This window comes from Anser brachyrhynchus (genome assembly GCF_964034855.1).
Source record: "Anser brachyrhynchus genome assembly, chromosome: 1".
Classification (NCBI taxonomy): Eukaryota; Metazoa; Chordata; class Aves; order Anseriformes; family Anatidae; genus Anser; species Anser brachyrhynchus.
In genome coordinates, this window is record NC_137694.1 from 101,700,491 (window position 1) to 101,721,532 (window position 21,042).

The following is a 21,042-nucleotide window of genomic DNA, read 5'->3' on the forward strand; positions in this document are numbered from 1 at the left end:
GAAGTCGCCTAGGTCAGTAGGACATTCTCTTTGTGAACATGGACAGTGTACTATTTAAATGGGTGATTGGGGGGAATTGCCCACTCACTGAAGGCTTCCTATAGCAAACCATGAATGAGGTAGCAGTCCTGGTGAAAGCACTCAAGAGGACCATGCAAGTAAAGGCTGAATTATAATGCCCCTGGGGACAGCAAATGAAGGCTGTACACACAATTTGCACTCTTGTCTGCGTGCTCAGAGCCTTGCTTTACAACCCTAGTGTTCTTGTAATGTAGTCATATATGCCTAATTTCATCATTAATTTAATGTTTAAAGGCTTCATCATGCTGATTTAAAGGATGCCCACAACATTTGTAAAACTGAAATATTTAGATCTGTTGCACACTGTTGGAGTCATGAATGGCAGAGAAAGCTGAAACTTTTTGTTTGGGCTTTCTTATTCCTTTTTTTTTTTTTAATAACACCATAATGTCTTCTAATAATATAAAAGCTTTTTCAATTAAAGTTCCTGCTTTACTATTGTGTTATTAAAATACAAATTATTCTAATAATGTTTAAGGTATTCCGCTTAATCTTTTCATAAAAATCCTGACAAAATTAAGCAACACAAAGTGAAAAACTTTGACATCACAAGAGAAAAACTGAAATGGTTTAACACTAGAACATTGTTGCCCTTTTATCCCACAAATCTATGAGAAAGTCATTTTCAGAAAGTTATTTTTTCTTCTAATATAAAGTAAGCATTTGTGCTCCAAGGTTGGGAATTTCCTGTGAAAATTAACATATAAATCTGCCTTTTAGCCAGCATTATGCATAAAGGAAAAAAAAAAAAAAAAGTAGAACCCCTTCCTATGGCCTTCCGTATTTTGCACAGTATTATCCTGAGACCTATTTGTTTTCCGGTCTATGGTCCCCCATTTTTCCACCTCTATTCTTCATTTTATTAACAACAACAACAACAATTTCTGAGAAACACTACAGTATCTTCACAAGTTCCTTCATTTTTCCTAATGTTATAATAATGTGTACTGTAGTGCCATACCAGTAATACACGTATTTATAGCTTATCAGAGAAGCTAAAGAACATTTTAATGATGTTCTAAACTACAAATGGGAAAGTTCAGAGGAATGTGACAACAATAGAAATGAGCATATATAAATACATTATTAAGCTAGGAAAAAAAATCAACAGAACATATACAGAAGAAAATAACCTTAATAGCAGCGATTATTGAAAAGATATAGAGGTAAAAGTGAACATATAATTAAATATCTGACAACAAAAATACATGGTCACAGAAAAAAAAACAATGTTGTAAAGCAGGAAAGCAGTGCTATCTTGACAGGTATATTGTTTAAAGAGTATCTAAAATATTCTCTTGGGGTTTTGGGAATACAGGTACAAAGTTTCCCTCTGCTTCCAGGCAGAGAGAAGAGTAGCACTGGAGGAGACTTCTGAAGAGAAACAGATCAGTTCAGCTGGCTAACCTGAAAAGTATTTTCTGAGGAAGCCATCGCTACATCCTGTATCTGTTTAGACAGTTAGGCAAAGTGAAACAGTTCTGGTTCTTCTAAGAACCAGTCTATAGCAACCTGCTCCTGTAAAACTCTCTTAGTACTGAAAAACACCTTCCCTGGCCTTATGTACATTCCATGTATGATAATCAGGGGAAAGAAAGAAGATCATTAAGGACACACAAGTTCTCCTTACCTGTTTCTCCCAGAATCTCTGAAACCTTTAGCAAAAGGGTTTCTGTCAATTTTTAATCTGGTGATCTATAAAGGAAGAAAAAGAAAATTAGTAGATCTCTTTTTTTTTTTCCTTCAACAAATGAAAATTATGGATGATCACCACTCTTTCTGAAGCCACCTGCACATCTTCCACACTTTTTGCACCAGATTCATGTTAAAGTCACCCTTCCATTGCGCATGAGCAGATTATCCATTTAGAAAATGAGTGGTGCCACATCGGAAAACCTGTCTTTGCTCTGGGCTCTGAGAACCCGCTGGGTGCTGGAACTGAAAAGCTGTTCCTGAGGGAGAAGCACAGGGGACCTAGGACAAAACCCTCGGAGCTACAACCCATCAACAGTCACAGGTTTCAGGAAGTAGGCATACTACTCAGGTTTGCCTGATATCTACAATATCCCAGCACTCCCAACACTCCCAAATCCCAGCAGCTGGATGCACTCATGGACCTTCAAACAATGCTGAGGAGAAAAGGCCGAGCAAAGCACAGGCTACAGCCTCCAAAAGACAGCAGCTGGCCACCTGGTCACGTGCACAGCTGCTGTTCTGCTCAGCATCTGGGTGGCCCTTCAAGAGTTTTCTGGTCTGGAAACCATTTTTTTTCCTCCTCTAAACAAAGAAGATGGCCAGACTTACTGCTTATTGGGGGGGGAATCTTCCTTCCTGCTTTGTATTTTAACATAAATTCCATGTTGGCAAGAATGGAAAATAGTACTGATGTGTTGACCTTGCAGCCTGTGCTATCATGCTCTTCCTCAGCCACTACTTAACCTGCTACAGCATGACAGCTTCCCTGTGTCAGCCTCACCTCATCCCAGATACTCTGTCTCTGGGGTGAAAAGGGACCAAGACACCCCAGATCATGTTGCATTTGAGGTGATTTTGCTGAAACTGCTCAAAAGGGACGAGTCTGATACAGACTGATTTGAAGTAGATTTGCAGGTGGTTTGCTTCTGTCAGAATAAAGCCCTTATTCCTGGATATTAGCCTCAGATCTGGAATGCAGCTCCTATTTTTGCAGAAGCTTAATTTGTGAACTTAATTTCCGCTAGCCTGTCTTTGCAGCTGTCCAGGGACTTGTGTGTACAGAGACAGATATGTTCTGTGGAGTATGGAGTTACAGCAGAGGGAATCCCTGTGGTGGATTTGCTAAAATTTTATGACTGTTTCCAGGGACACTTCTACCAGTAAGGCAAAGTTTTACAACCACTGGAGGACATGCATGTGGATTCAGGGGATTTAAATTGATTTTTAATAAAATAGTTTTTCCAACCTATCTGAATCTCGTTTACTGATGTCATAAAAATGCCACCCCAAAATATATTTTGGAAAAAAAAAATGTCAGTGTTTTTTTACAGTAAGGTGTCTTACAGAGATTCTTCCTTTAGCATCCTACCCCTTGCCTGTGAATTTTGTCTTCTAGGTCTGGTTATTAGGGAAGAATTACAGACTTAAAAAGGCTGTCCTTTTTTCTCCTTTCTCTATCCTTTTTCCATGTCTGGTCTACAATTAAAAGTGCTCAGTATTTGTATCAGAGAGGGGAGAGGAGGGGCAAAAAATTACACAGTGCTGCAATGACAGCAAACCTCCCGTTGTAGTAAAATACTTTTTTCTTCTGCTTGATTAATGTATTCCATTTTGGATCCTGACTAAAGTCAGTTCAAGGGGACTGAGAAAAATTAGGAGTAGGTTGAAGCAGTCACAGGAGCACCATAAGCATGTATGCTCTCTCTTATATGCAACAAACTAAAAACTCTAACTGATTAACTGATAAACTCTAACAACTCACTGATTAAATGTGACAATCTGCCCTGAGCTCACTTGACATGTCTCTGTCCAAGAATATCAAGTACAATGATGTTCACCGAACTCATGAGGGCATTCTCCAGAAGCTCAGATGCTGTCATGTAGAAACGTTTACCTCCCTATTTTTGATTCAAGATTCCTGTGGAGTTTGTGACAGAAAACTGTATGAAGTATTTTCCTAGCAGACTTGCTAAGTTATTTTTCTTCTAAGCTGGTTTGTGCCATCATTCCACCTCATGACAATACCTTGCGCAAACTGGACACTACATTATTAACACAGCAAAAAACTTCATCAACTGAGATTTTGTTTGAAATGGCTGGGAAAAAAAATCCTTTACACAAACCTTATAATGCTGTCATAGCCTCCCATATGGAGGAGGATGGCAGGAAAGAGAAATGGGATATGCACAGCACCTCTCACCTGAGGATAAGATAGAGAGTATGTATGCACAAACAAGATAAGAGGAGCATGCTGAGCCCAAGACATGGCAGAGGTGGTGTGAAGACTAGGGGAAACGTACAGAGGGAATGTGCGATTATGTGGATATCTGAATATGTACGATTCCTACAGAAACAATGAAGCAGGCCATGTCCTTCAAAGACCAGGACATCTTTCAAGAGGCCACTGAAGGAAAAGAGGGAGTAAACTTGTGTAATCCACACAAACCATTTCCCAAACTTCTTTCTTTTCTAGTATCTCAAATGCTCACATTTTCCTGACAATTGTTTTCCTCTCAAGGATATATTATCTTTTGATAAGATAAGGATAGACAGGGAATTCTGTAAACTAATGCTAGCGTGGACTAAATTTACATTTTGGGTGCAAAGAAGTCTAGTTCAAGAAAAAGGGCAGATCAGTCACAAAGATCAGTAGCCAGTGCCTCTGCAGATAGGATCCCACTGTGGCAATATCTTTTCCTTACATCTATAGTCAACAGTAACACTCTCCACTGGAAACTGTGCAGGATCTGAATCAAATCTGAATTATGCATGAGAACTTCATTTAATGTGCAATAGATAGACTGCTCTTGCTTATGTTCAAATGCTTTTTTTGTCAGCAAACTGATGACACTCCTTCTTTAAAACTTCTACCTTCACTGATTTAAAAAAAATAAAAAATAAAATATTTTTCTCTGTGAGATAATGGATCTGGACTGGTAGTACTATCATAAAATTGCAGTGCAATCAGGACACCGGGGTTTGTACCACAAGGAAAATTAGCAGCAAGGAAAAGCAAACACAATGCACCTCTTTGTGAATGTTCTCACACACTTATTTTGCAGAAGAAACATCAGTTACCTTACCTCCAGGATGGTTTTCTGGCTAGATACTTCATGTCTATTGACTACTCTACAGCAAGCATTTTCTCTTTGTACAGAAAAACATAATGGGCTTGTGAAGTGGACAACGTAACTCACTTCTTGAGCTACATTTCTCAGAAAAAGTTAATGTCTCACAAACACAAAGAACACACTGATATCTTTATGAACACCCAACACAAAAGGAGCTTGAAGGCACACAACTTTACCTGTTGATTTTGGTAGGCTGTCACAGTGGTGAAGACAGTCTCTGGGAAGTTGAAGGTTTTCACCCCATCTCCTGAAGGAACTGGCTTTGTAGGAGAAAGTTCACTGCTGAAATCCTTTCGGATGACATGAACACGGGGCTGGTACTTATGCATTGAATGTAAGATTATCTGAAAGGGCAAAAAAAAAGAGGAGGAAGAAGAGGTAGTGGGATATTTGTTTGCTTTTTTGTTTTTTTTTTGTTTTTCTAAAATTTCTGCACTACATCCAGAAGTATGAGGAAGCAGGGGAGGATTAAGAGCTAATGCAAAAGAAGTTACTCTTGTCTTACAAGTACGTATGAGACAAAGTTCATGCTATGTGCAGATGCTGCGTCAAAGCGGACCATTTGAGAGAGAAAGGGAATTTACTGCTTTAGAGGGCCAAGCAACATTTTAAAGAAAAGCACTGAAATAGGGAAAAAAGCTCAGCCATGGAGAGTATCTACAGCTATGTGTGGCCATCAGGCCAGAGGAGCATTACAGCAAGAGCAGCACCCTTCTCAGTCTGAGATGAGTGAGGCTGGGGCAGGAGGTGCTAAAATTAGCTTCTAACTTACATGGCCTTGATCATCAAGTTCATTGTTGGTCAGCTTGAGTTTGTCAAAACTGACCACCTGCCTCATCCAGGTGTCTCCAGAAGCCAGCGAGTCAGGGTGGATGTAAACCCTCGGGGGCACTGGGGAGTCAGCATTGCCAGCCACCATCCACTTGGAGCTGTGGTACACATACCTAAAAGATAAAGGGGTGATGGCTAAGGAAAGTTGTCACTCACTCACTAGAGGAACAATTTTAGGGCTTCTCCTCCCCTGCCACCTTACCACACACACCTCAAGCTCTCATTTGCAGTCAGGGGGGAATGTGTTTTATTGCAACCTCCTACCTTCTAAATGAAAGCCAGATTACCCCTGAGCCACTTGTTCAGACCTGATTCCTTATTAAAACCACCTTTGCAGTTATTTTCCCTGTAAAACTCTGCCACATGTGCCTTCTCAACTCCTTAACCCTGTCTGATCCAGAGGATAGAGAATACTGGTAAACAAAGTCCTCTCTGAAAATATTAATAAATGCCTCGTAATTTCTGGAAATCTGCACTGGCTGCCATGCCAGAGTGTATAAAACACGTGTGTTCATCCAGACAGGACAAAATCCTATGGATACCACAACAACAACTGATAAAACAGAATTTCTAATTTAAAATGTTACAAAATAGGAAATTCCATTTAGTATTGCAAAAGTAAGGATTAGAGAAAAAAAAATTAAATGATCTTTTGTGTTCCTGACCTAACCACCATCCAATATGTGCCATAAATTACTTTCCTACAGCTTTCTCTGGAGATTTTGTTTTTCCTTCTGTCCTGTGGCTCCTTCAGCTTAAGGTATTTCACAAACAGTCCTGCTAACACTTCTAGGTCGTGCCCTACGCTGCCCTTCCTTGGGTCTCTACTCAGCTCTGTGAAGCTATTTCAGTCCTTACCTACAAACAGTGACTCATTTCCTGTATTTTCAAAAGAAATGCAAAGAAATAAATCCATGCCTTTCAGTGCTAGCTTGTTCAATGTGGCTGAATAAGCTAACAAGGACAGAAACAAAGAATAAGACAATATACACATTTTCAACTTTAGCACTGAACCACACTGAAAGGAAGAGACAAAAAAAAAAATGTCTGGGTATCAGGTACCACCCTGATACCTCCCAGGAAAATCACTTTCCTGAGAAACCCTCTGGATGATCTGAGAGCAAAATGCAATATTTAGCATTTGAGGCATAGTTCTTGAATCTCTGAAGTTTGGTACAGTAAAGACTATTTGGGGAAAAGACTTGCTCTCAAGAGTCTTTTAATGAGTCTAGATAAAACACCTCTGTCTGGATAGTATTCTGGGATGCAGACCACCATGAGTTTTCCAGCATAATTTTCTATGGTGCAGAGTCCGTTAATACCAGAAAAATCTCCTCATCCCATCTTTCAGTTCAGTGGTGGCATTTCACCAGAGGTTTTCTCAACAGCTCCATGCTGTAGATCAGGATCTTCAATCCCAGTTGCTGCTGTGCTGGACAGTAAATGCTTTTAAAACAAAAATCACCCAATTCGGTTCAGGCTAGACCTGAGGTGTCCCCCATTTGTTCACTGTCCACTTGCCCATTCTTTCTTGCTGAGGTAGGTAGTTTTAGAGGATCCAGACTCCAGTGACCAAGCCCCTCAGACAGTCACTGTTAATTGTGTTATTAATAACTTCCCATTAAAAACTGATTACTATTCAAAACCACAGAGCACGATCATCTAGTTCCAAGGCCCCTGGCTTAGACAAGGACACTTTCCACTAGACCAGGTTGTTCAAAGCCCCATCCAATCTGGCCTTAAACAGCTCCAGGGATAGGACATCCACAGCTTCTCTGGACAACTGGTTCCGATGCCTCTCCACACTCATAGTAAAGTCTTTCTTCCTAATATCTAATCTAAATTACATTGCCAGATCATATTCTGCTTTTCATCCACCAATACCCCCAAGTCCTTATCAGTAGGGTTATCCTCAATATACTCATCTCTCAGCCTGTATTTGTTCTTGGGATTACCCCAGCCTAGATGCAGGACCTCACACTTGGCCTTGTTGAACTTCAAGAGCTTTGCATGAGCCCACCTCTCAAGCCTGTCAAGGTCCCTCTGGATGGCATCCCCTCCCTCCAGTGTGTCAACTACACAACTCAGCATGGTGTTGTCACCAGACTTGATGAAAGTGCACTCAATCGCCCTGTCCATGTCACTGACAAAGATGTTAAACAGCACTGGTCCAGTACAGAACCCCGAGGATCACTGGATCACCACTCTTCACAGGTCATGAAGACCTAGACATCAAGCTGTTGACTGCAACTCTTTGAGTGTGACCAACCAGCCAATTCCTTATCCACCTAGAGCTGTATCAGTCTCAGATATCAGTCCAAATGTGCAAGAGAGTATATTAAACCTCTGTTTTTTTGTCTTACAATTCTGGCCAAATCAATTAATGGTGTAAACAAACAGCGTGTCCTCCAGCATACTTTTGCAATAGTGTGTAATGGCATATGTCTTTCATATGCTTTCATTGACACTGATTCATCACAATGTTTCTATCTTTACACCTAAAAAGCTTACCTGTATCTCTTGTTATCCACAGGCACAATATCCATGGCAATATAATACTGCTGATGGGGATCCAAACCTGTAATTTTCACTCTCATGGCTGGAAACATTCTCCTAGAAAAAAAGAAGAGTAGAAATAAGGAATAAAATTGTGAATAAAGAATCTGAAGGGGCTCTTACCCCTCTCTGACACCAGGAGCACACTACTTTACAAAACCCACTTCTTGGCATGACTCCTCTGGGTTTGGTGTACTTAGCAAAGATTGTGCTGGTGGTGCTACGTATCTTCTTTTTTTTATCTTTTTTTTTTTTTTTTGCATTTAAGAAAAGGAATAGCAGGATAACAACCTGTGGGTTACAATAAATCACTCCCAGTCGAGCAGTCTCTGCTCCTGACTCCTAGCAGACAGCTCTGTTATACTCCGCACAAATTGTCCCTCAGGTCAGGCCTCCTCTCTACGTATTTCAGTACACAGATGGGCAATATACATTCTTAGTGCTGCTTTTCTATCTAGAATTATGCTTTCATGTCATACTAAATGCAGGATCATTTTTGTTCTGTGTTTTTGAGAAAATCACATTTCAGTATGGACTTTGACAGCGCTAGAAAGCAAAACCATCATCCTGAAAGATCCTCTTGCTTTTATGTTTACAGATACTTAAAAAAAAAATCCCTTAAATGAATCTGCTTACTAGGCCTATATTTCACACTTAACAAAAACACCGGCCTTATCACCGTGGTTTCCTTGAAGTCTAGTCAGTATTTTGTGAAAAATCTTTTGTAAGTGCTGTCTTTTCTGTGACATATGATCCAGTTCTGTCTTAAGATTTTTCACTTGATAGGTAAGTTATGAAAATTTTCACCAGCAAAAAATTAGTTTCCAGCCTTTCTTTTCTTGTCTGAGCGCAAGTTTAGCTGTGTTGTGTATTGGTCACTGTTCCAGAGGTGTGTATTGCTAGACAATTATTTCATAAGACAATAGCCAAGAACAATGTTAACCTCAAAATATATCAGTATTGATGTAGCTATGTCATAATTCCTTCTTCTTCAGAATTCTCTGGTTGCCAGTAATATAGATGCCATTCTATACTCCTCAACCAGCATGGCGAGTAAATCATTTATGTCATGTGTTAGGAGTTAGAGATGTACACATGCCTGCAGGGCTATGACCCCATTGACATTATGGAGATGCGGTGGGAGCATGATTGATGTGAGGCTCCTGTGATTGAATCCCCATTTTTAAAAAGGAAAAAAAAAAATGAAAGACCTAGGGAATTACAGGCCAGTCAGTCTCACTTCTGTACCTGGCAAGATCATGGAGCAGATCTTCCTGGAAACTAGGCTAAGGCACATGGAAAATTAGGAGGTGATTGGTGATAGCCAACATGGCTTCACTAAGGGAAGATCATATCTGAAAAATCTAGTGGCCTTCTTATGATGGAGGTACAGCATTGGTGGATAGGGGAAGTGCAGTTAATGTTATCTACCTGGACTTGTGCAAAACATTTGACATGTACCCCATGTCCCCACTGTCTCTAAATTGGAGAGACATGGATTTGATGGATGGACCACTCAGTGGGTAAGGAATTGGCTGGTTGGTCACAGTCAAAGAGTTGTGGCCAACAGCTCAATGTCCAAGTGGAGATCAGTAATGAGTGGTGTTCCTCAGGGGTAAGTACTGGGACCAGTGCTGTTTAACATCTTTGTCAGTGACATGGACAGGGGGATTGAGTGCACCCTCAGCAAGTTTGTCAATGACACCAAGCTGTGTGGTGCAGTCGACACACTGGAGGGAAGGGATGTCATCCAGAGGGACCTTGACAGGCTTGAGAGCAAAGCTCTTGAAGTTCAACAAGGCCAAGTGTGAGGTCCTGCATCTAGGCTGGGGTAATCTCAAGCACAAATACAGGCTGGGAGATGAGTAGATTGAGGACAACCCTACTGATAAGGTATATATACCTACTTGGGGGTATTGGTGGATGAAAAACAGAATACGAACTGGCAATGTGCACTTGCAGCCCAGAAAGCCAACCCATATCCTGGGCTGCATCAAAAGTGTGGCCAGCAGGTCGAAGGAGGTGATTCTCCCCCTCTGTTCTGCTCTTGTGAGACCTCACCTAGAGTACTGCATTTAGGTCTGGGGCCCCCAACATAAGAAGGACATGGACCTATTAGAGAGAGTCCAGAGGAGGGCTACAAAGATGATCAAAGGGCTGGAGCACCTCTCCTATGAAGGGAGGTTGAGAGAGCTGGGGACGTTCAGTTTAGAGAAGACTCCAGAGAGACTTTATAGCAGCCTTCCAGTACCTAAAGGTGGCCTACAGGAAAGCTGGGGAGGGCCTCTTACTCAGGACATTTAGTGGTAGGACAAGGGATAATGGTTTTAAACTAAAAGAGGGTAGATTTAGATTGGATATTAGGAAGAAATTCTTTACTATGAGTGTGGTGAGGCACCAAAACTGGCTGCCCTGGAAAGTTGTGGATGTCCCATCCCTGGAGCTACTTAAGGCCAGATTAGATGGGGCTTTGAGCAACCTGGTCTAGTGGAAGGTGACCCTGTCCATGGCAGGGGCATTAGAATTAGGTGATCTTTAAGGTCCCTTCCAATCGAAACCATTCTATGCCTCTATATTATATTTGTGACTAATGCAGTATTTCAATGTCTTAATAAAATCTGTGGAAGAGAGTTGAGTGATGTGCAAAAGGAATCAAGAGCCTCAAAGTAGAGCACTGAAAGAAATCCTGTGTTGTTTCACTAACTGTTTACTCAAACCTGAAGTCTACCTTATTTTCTTCTCAGTCCTTATCTGAGAAAACCTTGTGCTGAGGTCCCACAGGACGGTATTATTCAATCGCACTACTTCTGCCCAGAAGATACAGAGCTTTGATATGAGAAACTGAAAATACTGAATGCTGATACGTAACTATGTTCTGCTCCTCTGGTAAGTAGATGTCTCTATAAGTAATGAGGGTAGGTTGAATGGAAGCAGGACATTAAAAGGGAGTTGAATATCATTAAAGTCATGATGAAAAAATCCAGAAAAGTGTACAATAAATCTTTGTCCACTGTTTCTAGGGGGCCTCCCTAGGAACCATCATGACATTTTTCCTTCTATTTAGCAAAGAGTAGTGAAATGTCTGAGAAGATTTACATCTCCTCCCAACATTTTTGTTTCTCAAAGTATGGACATAGCCTGGAGGAAGGAAATGGGAAAGTTTGTGAACATCTCCAAACATGTCTTTCAAAAATGTACTCAAGGGATGCAACCATGAGAAGTTATTTTGTTCTTTCCCATCTGGACCACATACAACCACTTGGAGAAGGGGATGGGAAGGAGGAGGTCAACGCTCAGCATTCACCCTGCCCATAGCTCTTCCTTTTCAGGCCATAGAGAAGCAAAGTTCTGATCTATTAGTAACTGAATCTGCCTTGGAAAAGGGCATTCATTGAGAGGGCAGTGAGAACATCACCCAAAGCTGCCAGCACACAGCTAACCAGAGTTATGAGAGACATAAAACTGTCAGAAAAATTGTCTGCAGAAAGCTTTCAAAGAGAGACATTTGTATAGCTGATGGTGTGAGTTTGCTAGCGGAACAATTTAGAGGGAAAGAAAGGAATAATGGATTAGTCTTCAGTGGCTTGAGGACATTACCTTGTTTCTACCACAATGGCTCATTAAATCTACCAAGCCAAATGGGTACAGGATGTGGCATTTTACAATCCAGCTCTCATTAATTGGATGGAGGTGGCTTGGGAGCAGCTTAAGAGGTAGGTCATGTTTCAGAGGGTTGATGAGAAATCCAGGATTAATTCTGAGTCTCTGTGGGTCTGTGTACTATATTCGGAAAACTGAACACTGTGTGTTCCCAGCAGCTCTCTCCAAAACTGCAACCCCATGTAATGTTGCAGTATAGCTTATGGGGTTGTTCACTTATGAAATACCTTGTAAAAGATTACCACAGACCATTCAACAGGCTTAGGGGCTAATCTCTAAAATGATCAGAGAGAGCTCAGCTAATCCCACTGCTTTCTCTAATGTTTAAGTGTATTTTAAAGTTTTCTAAAAAATTGCTGTTTTGTTTTTCTGTGGGTGTAAAAGTAACTTAGGTTTCTTTGACATAAGAGTGTGGCCTGGAACTACCACAGCAGGTTTCCAGCAGCGCTGCTGTGTGGAAAGGGAAAAATGGAAAACACAGAGATAAAGAGTAGTGACTGAGTGACATAGGTGGAATCTGGGGTAAGTCCTGGTGCTCTGTTTCCTGTTGGCTGGCTCTTTGTCTCCCTAGGCACCAACCCTATAGAAAATAGAGGGTTCAAAGATTTGGGAGGAATTCAGGTCATTTGAATATGGCTGTATTCATAAACAGTCAAGAACCTTTCATCCAGAATAATATCAGTTGTCTTTATAGTCAGCAGCTCAGACACAAAGGCTGTTAGTTTTCACAGGGAACACACGACATTTGATACAGTTCAGGAGGAGGTTTTATATCAACAGCAGTTTGGGATGGTCAAGTTATTTATACATTAGCTTTACCACTCAGCAGGAAAATTATCTTGCTAAACTTAGGCTGGAAATCTGTACACATACATGCAGCACCCATTTAGGGGAAATATGACATGATATGAAATAAGTTATTTCAATTGATTTAGAAACACTTAGAAGAGTTTTAAAAAGCATTCTTGTAAGAACCATGTCTCAGCCTACTCAATTCCTTACTTCTTCTATAATGAGAAAGAGGTTTATTAAACTCTGAATGCAAAGAAAATTAATGATACATATAGATCTTTTCATTAAAATAGTAATTGCTAGCACAGCAGTGCACTGATTTTAAAAACTGTTTGTGAACTTGCAGAGATAGAAAGAAGTTGGATTGCAGCAAACAGCTTTTTTTGTTGTAGTTTAAACTTTTTATTTAACATGAAATCATAGTTTTCCTTTAAGGAAACTGTTCAGAGAAGGAAATTTACATGTATATCCCCAAACTGGATTCTTTTTCCCAAGAAAATAATCATTTTCTAACCCTTAGGACTCTCAAATGAGACAGCTCCTAACCCTGCCCCTGGAACTAGCACATGTAAAGCTTTTGTCAAGTTGAATCTATCTACAAAGTTGGCATGCTCTGAGTGGGTTCATGGGCAAGATTACCTCCAAGTATCCTTTCCAACATAAATTCATTCTCTGTTTCACAGTTAAGTTTTAGAGAGGGCATCACTCATTAAGTGGTAAGACATTAATGGGTACCTGGCTGGTTGTCTCAAAATACAAGTGCAATTCCTTGAAGCTGTTCAGACACTGGAAATACACCTGTACAGACAGCTTAGTGAGCTGAAGTCAGATGACAATTTAAAAGGATCAACACAATTTACTTTTCAGTTTTCATGACTGTTCAGCTTAATGATTTACACACCATGTAAACAAAAACTTAACTTAAATGGGATTAAATTTGCTTAAGGGTGACATCTGCTAAATGTAAACCATAAAATGAAGATATATATTCTTCAGTTGTACTAAAAGACTGTTTGTCTTTTGCTACAGACTTATTGACACAAACAGAAAGATTAGTCACTTCCCAGTCATAAAAAATGGGATTAAGAAACTCTGAAAAATATTCAGACTGTTTCAGGCTTACAGATTAAGTGTGCATAGTGTTCATGCCTGAGTTTACAGTGTTACCTGAAGTTATAGCTATTTTATACCTCATATTTCCTTGTCTTTAAGTCTGGTGCCAAATGTATATTTGTTTATAAAAACAAACCTGCGGAAGTTAAAGTGAGGGACAGGAAGGGAAGGGAAGGCAAGAATGCTTCCTTGTTTCCCTCTGCAGTGTGAGAATATGTAGAGAAGATATTTGTGTTGAGAGGAAAAGCTGATGCAGGGCTGGGAGAAAAAGGATTTATTATAAGGCAGAGGGAGTCCAGCAGATCTTCCCAGCAGCTCCCCAAAGGGACGTTTTCTAGAAGCTGGAGAAAGCTTATCTGGTCCACTGGGCCAGGGCCTCTGGGCAGCAGTCTGGTAGTTGCATCCTGCCAGCTCTTGCTCTGAGAAGTCCTCTCCACAAGTCCCTTTAGCATCAACAAAGCTTTGAAACAAAATCACTGGTTTTTACTCTAACTGAAGAGGAACATGGGGCCCTTCCCTCCTTCCTTCCACTGGAAATAAAACAGCCATTCAGTAGTGTAAACAGCCCTAAGTACATGTTTCAAACAACTCTGGCTCATAGTTTCTGGGAGGGAAAGAAACTTCAGTCAAAATACCATTTAACCTATCAGGAGGCACTGAAGAGTCAGGAGATAGCAGGTCACCTCTTCCATTCACTGCTGTGGGTTTTTTTTCACTCTTATTACTGAACCTGGCCTCAGCACCCAGGTTTGAGCCATCCCTCAGCACAGATATGATAACTTTGATAAGACTCATGTGTTATTTCCCTCACTGCTGAGAAGAAATCCTGAATTTGCTACAGGCAGAACCTATGTCCCCAGAGGAATACCTCCTGTCTGTGTTTGTGTGCTGTCAACCATCTCCATAAGAGGTGGCATTTCCCTTGCAAAGCAGTACTCCAAACATTCACTGCAGTGGAAGTGCACCCCTCCCTCAATAATAATTGCACATTTCTTTCCCGTTTGGGCAGCACTTCTATCAGCAGTTAACTGTTGGACCTGCAGCTCAGATGACCATGGTCTTTAGCTAGAGAATGTGGGGAGGGATTCAGATTCCTCTGCTAATGTTGCCAGCAAGCATGCACGCATGGTGGAGGAGAGTAGAGAAAAATAGTTAAATATGTTTTTAGGAATAGTTGCTTTAAATCAGTATGACCTGGGGCTTAAGGTGAGTTCATTTTATTTTGTACAGTCTAAGGATGCATTTCAAACAAAAAATAGGTAAGAAATTGCAGTTTTGAATGCACTGAAGCTGACAAAAAGCCATTTGCATCTTTCGCACAAAGAAAAAAAGGATTCTTGTTAGAAGAATCTTTTTAAATTCTGAATAACAGAGTTATGGTAGAAAGAAAGAAGGGAAAAGTTCTAAGAGAACTTTATGAAAACAGAAAAAAAATACAGGTTTATAGAAGCAGATCAAAAAAAAAAGGCATCTATAAATACAGCATCAAGAAGGAAAAAAATGAAGTAGAATTAAATGTGAATGGGAGTGGGAGTTTGAAAGCTAAAAAGTGTAGTATGCTGGACATAAGCAGGATATAGCTCCAGAAATATGTTTGAAATGAAAATGTAGGTTAGAAACTAGCATTAAACAGTAAGAGTAAAAAGACAATGTGAGGTCAGGCAGGAGCCAAAGAATGCCTTACCAGTTACATAAAATTAAGGAGCAGCTGTAGTCATAGGCAACTGAGTCTGTAATTATAAAGGCTTTCAAAACAAGAAGGTCTTGCAGGACTCAGACAGGGTTTCTGTAGGGAAAGTGGCAAGAACAGAAAAATATTCCCTTGGGAAGGAAAAATTTGCAAAGAAGCTGCACATCTCTCACTATTTCAATAAATAATAGGAAATCCTCGGGAGATAACAATGCAGCTCTCTTTGCCAGAAATCATGAAATCTCATCTATTGCATGCATCATGAATCATGCATCTCATATGGAGAAACAGGACTGCCAGACAGCTTTCACCCATCACAGACACATCCTCTCTGAAAGAAGGTTTAACCAAAAAAAATTAAACATTTAACTTGTGCATTTTTTTTTAATCTATAAGAACTGTCACAAATAAATAGATGTACTAAGTAATGAAATCATTAAACTTTGTGATGGTTAAATAAGAAACGTAGTCTGCAGAAAAAAAATCCCTTCCCATACTGTTAAACTAACCTCTGGAGAAGAATATCATCAAACAGAAATATATATATATGTTTGGTAGCTAACATAGAGTTTGTGTGGGCAGCCAATGATGAGCCTGATGTCCATGAGGACTAAAGTAATGATAAACATCTCCTTTCACAGAGAAAGAATATGATTTAGGATTGTAATGAATATATTATTTGCTCTGTAAGTTAAGCTCTGTATTATGCTACAACTTTTTTTTTGTAAGTGGAAAAATTGTCAAGACTGGAGCTTGAAAAAGCTCTCAGGCTTGGCACTTGAGAATGCCATTAATGGTGTTAAAGAAAAAATTCTTGAAAAGATAAATATTTCTTGCAGTTCTTACATATTTCCCTGCATCTATTCCCTACCTACATATATATATATATATATTTATATATGTATGTATTGTTTTGGACTTCTTAAAATAAAGTTAGTGTCTCTGTCTTCCCTAACATGTGCTGTTAAACATATCTGAAATGTGGCTAAAATAGAGACTTAGATATTTCATCAGAAAATGCAACTAAACAAGACCTTCCCCAGAGCTTGTAAACTTCTCTTCAAAAACATGAAAATCAAAATATTTGAGCCAAAAACTTAGAAAACTAAAACAAAGTATCTTATATTGGACTAGTTGAAGAAAAAAAAAATCAGGTAGGGGAAGCGAGTATGAATATGAAGCGAGATGCTTCTTCACTAAATGAAAGCATTTTTCCTGGTGTGGGGAAAATGGAATTGGAATTGCAGTTAACTGGATCTGTTTTTCAGCTGCATCATGTTCCCACATGGAAGGAACTAAGTACATCTCACAATAATCTGTAATCAGCTTCCTGTTATTACTGTGCAATTAGGGATATGTATCTATTGTTCATTATGATGATATGCAATGTGGGAAACTGTATTTTTCAAACAGAAAGGCAGCATGCATGACAAGTTCCGTGAACAATTGCTGACATGAAGCATCTCAATTCATAAATGTCAGAACAATAGTTTTATATCACAAGTGTCAAAATACATACTTGAGACTGTTCCAAGCAACAAAATAGTGGTTTATAGCTTGAAGACAGCAGAAGAAGAATTTCAACAAAAATGTTTTTGCTTTTTTTTAAAACAAAAACAAAAAGACAGCAATTTATTCAGTACTGTAATTTTCTAAAAACTTTGTAAGAAAATATATAATCTTTTTTTTTCATATGTGTGTACCAATCAGACCTAATAGAAATTCTTCTTTTTTTTTTTGAACTGATCCAAAGCATTTAGTTTAATTATTTGATATCTCCCCAGAATATTTCAGTTTTTTTGTTGTTGTTGCTGGTTTTTTTTTTTTTTTTTTTTTTTTTTTTTTCCATAAATCCTTCCTTCTCTATAACCTCTGCAAATACTCTCAAGGCTTCTGCGAGAAGATGTTGAACAATTTGTAAAACTGCAGTGGAATTGATGTTTCAACTTTTTTGGTTACTTAAAAAAAAAAAAAAACTGTACATAGCATATAGCTTTTTAAGATTCCAGAAAGGTTAACTACTTCATTCAGAAATGTATGAACTGCTGAACTGCTGAGGTCATTTTAGGGGATGATTAGGAGTCTGAAACACCTGTCATATGAGAAGAGGCTGAGAGAACTGTGCCTGTTTAGCTTGGAGAAGAGAAGGCTGAGAGAGAAGCTTATCAATGCATATAAATATCTGAAGGAAGGGTGTCAAGAGCATGGGGCTGGACTCTTTTCAGTGGTGCCCAGCAACAAGACAAGAAGCAATGGGCACAAACTGAAATGCAAGAAGTTCCAGATGAATATGAGAAAACACTTTACTGTAAGGGTGACAGAGCAGTGGAACAGGTTGCCCAGAGAGGCTGTGGAGTCTCCTTCTCTGGAGATATTCAAAACCTGCCTGGACGTGATCCTGTGCAATGTGCTCTAGGTGATCCTGCTTGGCAGGGGGGTTGGACCAGACGATCTCCAGAAGTCCCTTCCAACCTCAGCCATTCTGTGATTCTGTGATTCTATGACCTTCATATCACTAAGTTCTGGGTATTTTGTTGTGCGCTGGTGTTGATGGGATTTGAGATATTTATGCTGCTCTTAAGCCTGTCCACTCCATTTATTGTAAGAGAATGAACTATAGTTAATCCAGCAGGTAACAATGTATTCTCTTCATCTTCAGATGCAGTGTAGTGCAGGCAACAGGAAGGAGGGAGGTGATTGTCTCCTGCTACTCTGCCCTCGTGAGGCCCCACCTGGAGAACTGTGTCCAAGTTTGGGGCCCCCAGCACAAGAAGAATATGGACCTATTAGAGCAAGTCCAGAGGAGGGCTGCAAAGATCATCAGAGGACTGGAGTATCTGTCCTATGAAGAAAGGCAGAGAGAGCTGGGTATGTTCAGCCTGGAGAAGAGAAGGCTCAAGGAAGGCCTCATTGCGACCTTTCAGTACTTAAAAGGGTCTTACAGAAAAGATGGAGAAGAACTCTCTACTCAGGTAGAAAATGATAGGACAAGGGGAATGGTCTTAAACTAAAGAGGATAGATTTAGACTAGACATTGGAAGGAAATTCTGCAATGTAGGGGTAGTGAGGCACTGGAACAGGTTGCCCAGAGGAGCTGTGGATGCCCTATCCTTGGAGGTGTTCAAGGCCAGGCTCGATGGGGCCTTGGCCAGCGTGATCTAGTGGGTGGCATCCCTGCCTATGGTGGGGGGTTTGGAACTAGATGATGTTTAAGGTCCCTTCCAACCTGAGCCATTCTATGATTGTATGAAAACAAACTCAGAACCAATAAATTTGGTTCTTCCAGTGTCATATTTAATGATACTAGACAGATTATTTAACCTGTTAAGTCTCAATTTCACCCTCTATGAGAAAAATGAAAATTAGTAGTTTTCTTCCCTTCTGTTTTGACTTCATTAGTGAAAAGATGTTGGATAACAGCAAGTGTTATCATTTCTGTTACTTTGCCTTTTCCATTTGAAACAAAACCAGCAGCCCATTCTGTATTGATTCAAAATGTTTCATTTGCTAATGAGACGACACATAAAAAACCAGGAGCTAATCTGGTTCTCATAATCTTTGGGGATATCTGGGTTGTTCAAGAAAACTTTCCTCAAATTAACTGAACTTCCTGGGGCTTCTGAACACTAGTGACCACTTCACAAGAACATAAAAGAGTAAATCCAGCAGTTCTGGCAAATTCTGAGATCACTGACATGAAACTTAATTATGAACAATCGAACACTGAGGTTGTTTTTTTTTCCCCACAAAACTACGGAAAAGTTGCCTTCTGCATTTCTGTGGATTGGTGGGAAAAACTCCTGTGATAGACACATGGTTTGCTCTCGTTAATCAGCCCTGTCCATGGTGCTGACTTTCTTCGTAACAAGATTATTAGGAATTAAAATCTCATTAGGTGGAGGTAAGGATCATTACATTAATGCAAACATGACTAAACAATTTGGAATCTTTAATAGCTTGAGGGATCTAGAAATTTTCAGTTTTTTTCAAGTTGTGTTTTGGTAAGCAGATTTCAATCCATCATTTAATAGTAGAGAGCAATGAGGATATTATACTCAGCTAAACATGGCAGAGTGAGTTTTATTTAAAAAAAAAAAAATCTGGCTTATTAGTGGCTCTTCCTAACCGCAGCTGGCATGGGATTAGTTGCAAGAGCAGAGGGAAACACTAAACTTGCACATTTTTGATACAGGAAGTCATTAGCATTTTATCTATTTAGAACTGCAGGAAGACATTCCTTTGGTGCAAAGGTGAATTTGAATTAAGCTAGGCATGAGATTAAATCAACTGGCTCATGAAGTGCTATGGGAACTTGAAAGGAAAATCAAATGGCTCTCTCCCAATTCATAACTCATCTAAAATTCAGTACAGCCAGCAGCACAATGATTATTTCCTGTTTTATTTGCTCTAAGGAGAGTCTATCCTCAACTACTTCCTGCAGCTGCCAATTCTCCTTTGGAGATACTGATTTAAGTAGTAACATGGAACTATTTTATCTTTAAAAAGATGGTAGGACATACAGCTGTGAAAATGTGACAACCATTCCCCACTCACCCCCACCCCCCATATTTATTTCCATGGACATATAAAGAAGAAAAAAATCTTTCTTTTTTCCTCAAGGAAAAAGTTTTTTTTTTTACTTTTTTTTTTTTTTAGCTAGACAGAAAGCCAGATATCTTACCTGCCTGCTTTCGTGATAATCATCTCTGTCCCAATGTCATGAAATCTTTTCCACAGGTCAGCACACTGCAGTTCTACCTGGATCTCTTCCATGGATGAAGATGGAGGAGGCTGAGGACCTGTTCCACCGGATGTAAGGTCAGAATGGGAGCCAAATGAACAGGATGTCCTTTCTGCCAACACCTCTGTGTCTGACCCAGTGCTCTGCTCTGAGTCTGTAAAATAAACATACCAGGTAAGACACTGTGATTCTACCTACTGTGAGTAGAAAAGGGAGGGAAGAGGAAAGCCAGTAAAGGAAGTGCTAAAGAATGGTACAATTGGCTTTGGTATATATATATATATACCGTATATATATATATACGGTTTGTTGTGATTTATGAGCTGATTTTTGTCTTTGGGTTTCCAACATGACATCTGGCATTTTTATAAAGTTTAGAAACAGCTGAAAAAAGACCCTCAACATAAAATATAAATAGTAACAAACACCATCACAATGCCAGGAATGGAGCACAAAATATAGATGAAAAAAAAAAAAAAGAAAAAAAAGGACTGAAAAAAATAATAATTCAACCCATAGTTTTAATCCAAGATTAAATTGTCTCACTGGAAAGCTACATTCCATTTAATTGAACATCCTCCCACACTACTATTGAAGAATTGGTTATGTTTAAATATTTTTCCCCTTTTAATACTCTTGTCATCAAAAATAATGAGCATTTTCTATTTTGCTATTTGGCAATACCATTTTGGAAATCTGTTTTATTTGCTTTTATAATATTTTTTTGGAACAATGACATTTCCTGGGAAAAT

The 21,042-nt window shown here is 39.5% G+C and overlaps 1 protein-coding gene across 1 annotated transcript in view; it reads right to left on the minus strand.

The window, feature by feature from the left end:
• Positions 1–21,042, minus strand: part of TBX15 (T-box transcription factor 15) — a 102,245-nt gene that overhangs the window by 19,418 nt on the left and 61,785 nt on the right. The window contains exons 2-6 of the mRNA XM_080575819.1: positions 20,231–20,444; positions 8,250–8,351; positions 5,680–5,851; positions 5,084–5,251; positions 1,712–1,776 (exon numbers count right to left, since the gene is read on the minus strand). Of these exons, the coding sequence (XP_080431945.1) occupies positions 1,712–1,776; positions 5,084–5,251; positions 5,680–5,851; positions 8,250–8,351; positions 20,231–20,444 (721 nt within the window). The remainder of the gene's footprint in view (positions 1–1,711; positions 1,777–5,083; positions 5,252–5,679; positions 5,852–8,249; positions 8,352–20,230; positions 20,445–21,042) is intronic.